This window comes from Ascidiella aspersa, chromosome 6 (assembly GCF_963924565.1).
Source record: "Ascidiella aspersa chromosome 6, kaAscAspe10.2, whole genome shotgun sequence".
Classification (NCBI taxonomy): Eukaryota; Metazoa; Chordata; class Ascidiacea; order Phlebobranchia; family Ascidiidae; genus Ascidiella; species Ascidiella aspersa.
This window is the reverse complement of record NC_139452.1, coordinates 3,317,544-3,327,153: the sequence shown is the minus strand read 5'-3', so window position 1 is coordinate 3,327,153 and position 9,610 is coordinate 3,317,544. Positions and strand designations below refer to the sequence as shown.

General features: G+C 33.5%; 1 protein-coding gene across 1 annotated transcript; it reads left to right on the top strand.

The window, feature by feature from the left end:
• Positions 1–5,372: 5,372 nt before the first annotated feature.
• On the top strand, positions 5,373–9,238 carry LOC146139185 (large ribosomal subunit protein P2-like). Its single transcript, XM_083391800.1, has 4 exons — positions 5,373–5,461; positions 6,680–6,852; positions 8,117–8,200; positions 9,101–9,238. The coding sequence occupies exons 2-4, from the start codon at positions 6,681–6,683 to the stop codon at positions 9,175–9,177; spliced, it is 333 nt and encodes a 110-aa protein (XP_083247926.1). The 5' UTR covers positions 5,373–5,461; position 6,680; the 3' UTR covers positions 9,178–9,238.
• Positions 9,239–9,610: the final 372 nt, after the last annotated feature.

Sequence of the window (9,610 nt, the reverse complement as noted above, 5' to 3'; positions counted from 1 at the left end):
GAACACATATCTGTAGACTGTATACTATTCACATTGGAAACTTTAGATATGGTGCTGGGGAGACGATTTTGCAGCTTTTTGCAGCGGCCTAACCTTCTAACCAACCTGTCATAACACTATTAAGTTGCATAACAAGCCGTATTTCATAACCTAACAACAATTAAGTAAACAAATGCACAATAGAGAATTACCTTGACACTCTATTTCAAAATTGACATGAAGACAGTTGTTCAAACTTGATCTGAAGCAGCTCTGCAGCAGCACTGATACTTAATTACCATTTAAATAAAATAAACCACAAATGCTTCCTGCATTAATGTGCGTTTTTACCTTGGTTTTGGGAAGCCAAGACTTAATTTACCCAAAAAAGGTAATATAAAACAGGGCTTCTTAAATAGTGAGTGTTAAACATAGGTTCATGTTAGGAACCCATAGTAAAAAAGTTCAGGAAGTCTTGTACTAAATGATTAAACTGGTTTATACAAATTAATCATAATTTTACAGGGCCTCGGTACTGGTACCTACTTGATTTGCCCAACGGAGATGTCCGCTTACCGGGATGGAAAAAAGAGGATTCCGATGACAATCCGATAGAAACTGCACTTCAGTAGACCGAAGAAGAAATTGGATTGCAGTGAAATCATCTTGAAATTAGGACAAATCTATGCCGTTCATCTCACTAATGAGCATTATCATAACGCCTATAGTTGCTATATTAAAATATATAACAGTTGTTAAGTTTCAAATCAATCAAATATGGTGTTTGCGGATACTGTGTTTGCATGTCTCTTTGATTTTTGGCCTAATGAAGAAAACTACATTTGAAAGAAAACACATAATTTTCAGTTTCACTGTCCAATACAAAGTAAGATCTACCAAAATCCTGTCTTATATTAAGTTTCAATTAAACCTGGAAAAAATTTTAACTTTTAGTTTAAAGAGACGTAACGCATGACAACTGCGGCCAACGTATAAAAACCCGTAACCTGTATTTTTACATTAAAATAGCTTATTGTTAAAATCGCTGCAATAAACTCAATGTTTCACGAAATCTGCCTAGATTTTGCGTGGTTAAACATATTACGAGTCACTTTGTAATACAGACGGACTCTGGCAATAATACCGAAATTAGAATAACATCATCATCGGAATAAAACATAGTTCTTGAAAAGACCAAACTAAGACTGCAAGCCATAAGTCAGGATAAGGTCCGACTTGAAATAGGACCTAAACTCGTTAAATTAAGACCTAAGGGGCGACAATCAGGCCCATAGAACACAGCCCTGTAAAAGGGATGCCAAACAAACGTGTGCCTCAAACTGTTACGTCCGATTGTGCGCTGATTTGCCAGAAAGGTGCCCGACACCGCTTTTACCTAAACACAAAACAATCTGTTTCAAAGATCTTAACTTGTGAATTTTTAAGGTTCCTAGTGACGATTCGTAAACCTTTTAATACCTCGCAATTCACCATTGAAACGTTGATAGCAAAACGGGCGATACTCGACCGGTGGCACCCAATCGTCCATACACTCTCCCCACAGCTATAGGTGTCATTTAGTATTCCGAAAGGTTTAGGTTTTCTTCGGGCGAGCTTCATTCGTTTTTTGTCGTAGTTATATATTGCGTGTTTGGTTTTCTTACTTCGTTGGTGTTCATATGGTGTTATAGATAATTCCGTTTAAATAGGCAATTGTTGCTTTAAATTTAAAGTTCTTATTGTGTGTATCCGTACAGACATCACCAAACTATCGGCAGCTTCCACAAATGTGTTAACACGTACCCTTGTTCAACCAGAATTTTTGAAAAATTGTTAGTCTTTTTTTTGTTTCAAACGCGATATGACCAGAGAGGCTTTTTATGTGTTGCAGATTTAGCTTTTCAGAACGATGAATGAAAAAAAATGACTAGGAAAAGTAATTTACACCAGAGACAAGTATTACGTCACAATCGACATCGCGGAGTTGATTTTTGACTTAAATTTAGGTACTTACACGCCTAATAAAGAAAATAAACTCGCCTATGCAAAATGCACAAATTGTTCTGCCAAAAAATGTAAAGATCTTTACGTTACTTGGAGATGATTTAAATTTGCAAAACGCAAATTTTACTGCGCAAATCGTTTAGTGTCCCTGCTTGATTGCTCAGTTGTGCACCTATTGCATGAAACACTGCCGATAAGCATTGTTGAAAATTGGTTTGCAAATATCTTCATTTAAACACGATACGCAAGCCCCTTGTGTGTCGCACATTCAGCTTTAAAGGTGGCGCCAAAACAATTACCTAATTGCGTTTTTCCGGCGATTGGCTTTCTCCATACGATCTACATTGTACGCTCCAACCGCAAATTAGGCAAGGCCACGAAAGTCGGACAGTTAACGAATTTTTGATGTATATAAAAATGAACATTTTCGCTGCAATAAAGTGCAAACTACGCTAAGCATAGTTGATATATTTCAAGCGCGACGTGACACTTATTTTAGTCCATGGTTCCATTACACGCTCTTAACGTTTGTGCGCTCATGCGTAAAAAAAAAACAGGAAAACAAGCAAATGAAGTTGCCAACAAGTTGGTTGCAGTCATTTGTTGATGTTCTTTTATAATTTTAAACTTAACTAAGATGGAAGACAGAACAGGCGCTGTTATGTAAGAAAAAAATGTGTGACTTGGATAAGTTTAACAGGAATTGAAATAGGGAAGTTTGGAAATCCTATGAACAATTCTTAAGGATGTAAACAGTAAGTGTCAAATTATTTTTGCTTTTTAAAACTGTCTAGAAACTGCCTTGTACTTTAATATTATGCTTTTGTTCAATAAAGAGAAATTCTATTTTTTAAAGGTAACTGAAAACTTTAACCACTTGTATGTTTGATAAATAAGTGCACCCTGTCTTTTGTTACACCCAATTTTTGTCATTTAAAAACGAAAATTTAACTTTCAACTTTAAAACATACAAAAACAAACACTTATGGCCATTTAGGTAACAACACTGGCAGACTTTAAAAAATAGATTTTCTTCTTTACAAATTAGACCAGAAAAAAAGTCAAAAGCATTTGGTTTACCCAAATTATATTATAACTAGAATTACCATATAATCCCAACCCAAACTAAAGAAATAAAAAAAATTAAGTAGAATTACCTGAAACCAATTCACAATCAATTTAAACAATTTTTTTAAGAATATAACTGATAAAAAAATATTTTCCCAAATTGCCACAGTTTAGGTTAAAACCTGTTAACTGAAAACTTGTTTCAACTGGGTATTTGAGAAACACCAATAGACCAAGCAGCATTTTTGGTAAAATTCTAATATATATATTTAAACTTAATCTACGAGTTATTCTTTTCAGTTTTGTCACTAAATATCACTATAGCATACAGTAAGAACTCCAGAATTTATGAAATATTAAAAGTCTATTTATCAAATGCAACAAACGTTTTTATAAATCCAGAACACATATCTGTAGACTGTATACTATTCACATTGGAAACTTTAGATATGGTGCTGGGGAGACGATTTTGCAGCTTTTTGCAGCGGCCTAACCTTCTAACCAACCTGTCATAACACTATTAAGTTGCATAACAAGCCGTATTTCATAACCTAACAACAATTAAGTAAACAAATGCACAATAGAGAATTACCTTGACACTCTATTTCAAAATTGACATGAAGACAGTTGTTCAAACTTGATCTGAAGCAGCTCTGCAGCAGCACTGATACTTAATTACCATTTAAATAAAATAAACCACAAATGCTTCCTGCATTAATGTGCGTTTTTACCTTGGTTTTGGGAAGCCAAGACTTAATTTACCCAAAAAAGGTAATATAAAACAGGGCTTCTTAAATAGTGAGTGTTAAACATAGGTTCATGTTAGGAACCCATAGTAAAAAAGTTCAGGAAGTCTTGTACTAAATGATTAAACTGGTTTATACAAATTAATCATAATTTTACAGGGCCTCGGTACTGGTACCTACTTGATTTGCCCAACGGAGATGTCCGCTTACCGGGATGGAAAAAAGAGGATTCCGATGACAATCCGATAGAAACTGCACTTCAGTAGACCGAAGAAGAAATTGGATTGCAGTGAAATCATCTTGAAATTAGGACAAATCTATGCCGTTCATCTCACTAATGAGCATTATCATAACGCCTATAGTTGCTATATTAAAATATATAACAGTTGTTAAGTTTCAAATCAATCAAATATGGTGTTTGCGGATACTGTGTTTGCATGTCTCTTTGATTTTTGGCCTAATGAAGAAAACTACATTTGAAAGAAAACACATAATTTTCAGTTTCACTGTCCAATACAAAGTAAGATCTACCAAAATCCTGTCTTATATTAAGTTTCAATTAAACCTGGAAAAAATTTTAAAATGTTGGGGTTAACAGTGCATAGGATTGTAACAAATTTTGTTTTAATCACTTATTGTTTGTATATAAATATATTGCTCCTCCTATATTACCTTTATTGTCAAATCTTACCATTGATACAAAACGCCAAAATTGTGCAATGTTGTATTTTGCCTAAAACATTGTATGTTTTACCTGTTTGTTATGTCAGTGTATAATATTTGAAAAAAGCAGCGTTGTACCTATATTGATATATATAAACATGCTACATGTTCATTGTATTCCCTTTCATGGTATGTTTTGTTTAAATAGCAAATGGACAGTTTGAAATTTCAGCAGTCTTAAATGGGTTTATACGATGGGAGCTTGCGATCCTATATTTTATTCTTAAACCTTGTTTCACATTCAAATCAACCGCGTCTGGTAAAACCTGAAAGCGGATTGTACTAGTAAACAGGCTTCATCTTAACTGCAAAACTGTTACTGATGATGTTGAAGTCTCACAAAAATTCAACCAGCTTATAAAAAAATTAAATAAAAAACGATATAGCTATACATCGATTTAGTACACGATATGCTGTTGTTGTGCATGAAGTACAAATTTTTCAAATTCCCGCATTCTTTGGTGAAAACACAAAAATTCACGATATTTTATTATTTATTTTAAAATTTTAATGGCTCAAAATTGTATCACACATACTTTGAGAGTGATATAAGGGTTGTTATACAACGTTAATAATAAACTTCATTTTTACTAAAGGCAATAATTTCTGTTCATAACTTAAATTTCTCGTCTGCAATTAATGTTTTATACGCGGGAAAGCGCCAAACCATTACCAATAATAAATCTACCGGAAATAATTAATTGCGTGCGTTCGTGCATGGGTACATCAAAAAATAAAATAAAAAGTTAATATATCCAAGCATGACAAGTATAGAAAACAATTGTACAACCACCTAGCCCTTTTTAATAAAATTTTGTTCTGGTACGCTCCATGTGGATATTTTCTTTCCAAGTGACCACGCTCGTCAGAATAATTTCTTTCCGATTGAAATTCTACACAAATAACGTGGCATCTCGTTTCGTGTCTACAACGACTTAAAAGTAAGTTTTTTTGACTAACTTGCTCCTAAATAACAAATAATAGTCCCCTTAAGAGTTTTTCGCCCTTTACAATAAACGATTCGTCACATATTTCATGTAAAATATTTTAGCGCTGGGCTACAATTCTACCACATTTATTGGCGAACGTCTAGAATCCTACCACAGCGTTCAAACAATTATTTTATCAACGAAAAATATTTGGGTTAAGGTACTAGTTTGGGTTATTATGGTTATTTAATAGTATTAATACTGAATATAATATTACTTGACCAACCAAACACCCAAACGCTAACTCGCAACCAAACCCAAATATTCTGTGCTGATTCAATAATTGTCTTAGGATTCTAGACCAGTGCCATTTATTTTAACACTAACAAACAAACGTGTTAACTTGCTATATAAGTAAGTAAGAATAAATATCATAATACTTGGCCCACCCTAATGCTAACTCTCGCCGTAACCCAAATATTATAAGCAATATAAACCCCTGGACGAAAATGTCATACATTTTTCTAACATGTTTGGGTCGACCAAGCATTATTATTATATACATCGTCTCATTAATGTCTTGCATGTAATTTCCATTTTTCCAACTCTTACTGTAAAAAAAAGTTTTAGGATTCAGATCCAATGCCAACCAGTTATTTGCCTTGCCAAATACAGTAACCTTATTTTAGTTAATTGAAAAAGGGTACAATTTTAAAACCAATATTTACAAAACGCTACTTGGGATTTTTTCTAAACCCAAGCTATCAAGCATCTTATTGGAGAGAATTAAAAAACATTTGTGTTTTCCAATTAGTAAAGGTTTAATTATTTTGCCATGGTGGTATTATTAACAAATTAACTCTCAGAATGGGAGAGTTGACACCTTTTGGTCTTTTGAGAGTGCTTGCCAATGATGAAAAAATTTCACCATCTTTCGACTGAAAATAGTGATGTTTTCTTCACTTTGACCTGAGGCAAATGCACTTTTGAGAGCCAAACTAAAATTATTTTTTTAACTCCTGCATTCAAACCAATTTTTATATGGTAATCTAGGAAAGTTTTATTCACCCTTGATAACTAAAACTTTGCTATAGGAATTATTTTGCACATTTATTTGTAACTTGGGTCAAATTCCAAGGCGTTTTAATGCCCTACGATGAATCCATAGCGTCTAAAAACTCTCTGCCCACCCACGTTTGGTGCCTATGATATATAAATTTGTTTGGACAGAATGCGTTACGTGGCTGCGTACCTCCTGGCTGCCATGGGTGGCAACGAGCAACCATCTGGCTCAGACATCAAGAAAATCCTCGCTAGTGTTGGGGTTGATGCTGACGATGATAAACTGAACAAAGTCTTGTCAGAGTTGAAGGGAAAGAACCTTGCGGAAGTCATTGCTGCAGGTGCGAAGTTTTTTTTTTTCTGCTACTTAGACACCTCATAGGGACCAATCTATGACTGCTAAAATAGGACTACATGAAATTCAAACAAGATTAAAAAGTTACAAATTTTTTGGTCCTTTGCTAATTAGACACTACACATTGATAACAATCTTACTGCCACAATAGGACTACATCAAATTCAAACAAGATTAAACAGATTTTTTTGCTATTGTGTATTATTTTTTTTTTCAACAAATGCATATGAAAGACAATTAAAAAGCCTGTAATTTAAACATTCCAAATAGGCCAGATTGGAAACTTTGGGTCCAGTGCCTTAAACTTTGGCATAAATTGATGCCTAAAATCACACCATTTATGTCAATTTGGCATTAACTATTGCAGTGTTCAATAAAGATTTTAGTTTATATATAACAGTAGTTTGCACAGGATTTTGACAAAAAAAATTTCAGTCTTGTGCAAGTAGTTCATTAAGGAGTCTGAGAGTTCTAAAGCACCACAAACAGAAAGTTGTTTATTTCGCTAATAACCATCTCTGTTTACTTGTCAAAACATGCCAATGATGAAAAATTTCACCATCTTTCGACTGAAATTTTGTGATGTTTAACTTCACTTTGACCTGAGGCATGTCTACACAACTATCATTGTATTTTTTTTACTTTCATGGTTGCCAGTTAGGAATTTTTAAAGCCAAATTTGAAAATTTAGGCTTTTTTTGAACCTCTTTGGATTTTATTTTTTCCAAAAAAAATCCAAATGAAATTTGGCTTTTTTCGTTTCATTCCAAAATGTCATGAGTGTTATGTTAAGAAGAGATCAAACTAACACAAAAAGAGAAAAATTGCTAAGAAAAATTTGCGAAAACAAAAAAAATTCCTAAGAAAAAATTCCAAAAAGAGAAAATAATTAAGAAAATTTGCCACAAAAAGAGAAATTCAATGTACCAGCATGACCATTTATTGCATTTTTTATTTATTTAAGGAAAAACATTGGCTTGTTAGAGTTTGTAGTAGATTTGGCTTTTTTTTGGCCTTTTTTTAGAGTGAGTTTGGCTTTTTTTATTTTTTTCATCTGGCAACCTTGTTGACCATTGCAGTTTATTAGAAACAATTTATTGCTTAACAAATTCTGCCTAAAATTGCTCGTTGAATGTCCTAATTTCAATAGTTTGGTTGTTTAAATACAGTAATGTTATTATTTAGTTCGAAAATCAGATCACAATATTTTTTCCCAAATAGTTTTTATGGGAGTAAATTATTTTTTCTAGGTAATGAGAAACTGGCAAGTGTGCCATCTGGTGGAGCTGTAGCTTCCGGAGGTGGTGGCGGCGGTGGTGCAGCCCCTGCTGAAGGTTTGTATATTCTAAGTGACCACTCATGTTTTCTACCTGTGTTGTCCACTAATATTGGAGCCTATTACAATTGCTAGGTTTTAGTATCTCTCTTTAGGTTTATATTAGGCTGTTACTAAGCCAAAATCTAATAACTGATTAATTTGCACTTTTTAATCCTGGTTTGCTATGAAATGCTTATGCAAGGTAATTTCGTCAAGATAAGCCGAAAACTTGCAACTAAAAAAAATTATTTAAGTATTAGATAACCAAATAACAAGAACTAGCAGTATTCTAAAAAAATTGCTTTTAAAAGTATATACACATTTTTTACTGCAGTAACTTATTTTCTATCAAAACATGAAACAATAAGTTCTGTATAAAATCTGGACACCCTTTTAACTTAAAGTCACATTGTAACCCAACCTTGTATAGTTTCATGCGACAAATTAACTTGTATTGCACCTCCTTGATTCTTACCCAGTGGCTCTCTTGCTAATTGTCACTGCATTTACCTGGAGGAAAATTGTTGCAAATGCACCTTTGGACTTTGATGCTCGTTTCCTCATGGAAACAGGCATTTGGTGTACTGCTACAGAATTTTAAATATATACTTATTCAACAATACTTGGCATATAACTACAGGTTTGACATTTAATCTGCCCTAAATCACTATTTCGTGCTTTTTTTTCAAATGAAATGTTGGTTATATTTGTCTTCTGCTTTTAACAGTTGTACTTTTTAATGTTTTATTCTGCTAATTTAAAATCCTTAATTTCAATTTCTGAAACATGTTTTTTTTTAACATCTAGCCTGCTGGGCTTTGGGAAGAGAGACTTTACTTATTTTAAATCATTTCTATTGGCGATTTTGGGACAAGCAAACTTCTGTTTTGAGTAAACCATTCATTTTTTGTTACAGAAGCGAAAGAAGAAGCCAAAAAGGAAGAATCGGAAGAAGAATCCGATGACGACATGGGCTTTGGGCTTTTCGACTAAACTTGGCGGTTTTAGCCCAAAAAACACAATAAAATTGCAGCAATGTGTTGCTTCTAAGTGGGATGTCTTGTGTGTACCAGTTACCAACGTATTTTAAAAAGCTGCAGAGATCGACCGATGATACAAATGAAATTCCTACTATATAAACTTTGTATGATGTGCAACACAGTTAGTAAAACATTATGTTATACCCGTTAGACATTGAAAAAAACAAGCTAGATTTTCGGAACATTGGGAATTTATCTCTTGTAGCCCAATCTCTGTTTAACGCAGTTAACACGTTTCGGAATAAGGCCCCCATAGTTTTTGAAATCCATTTGCCATAGCAAGCCTTTGACCAATAGAATCACCTAGGTTTTCTCATTTTTAAGTTCTAATGGTGTTTGCCTTTACTTAAGCATTTTTACAAGATAAAACGAAAACAAAACAAGAT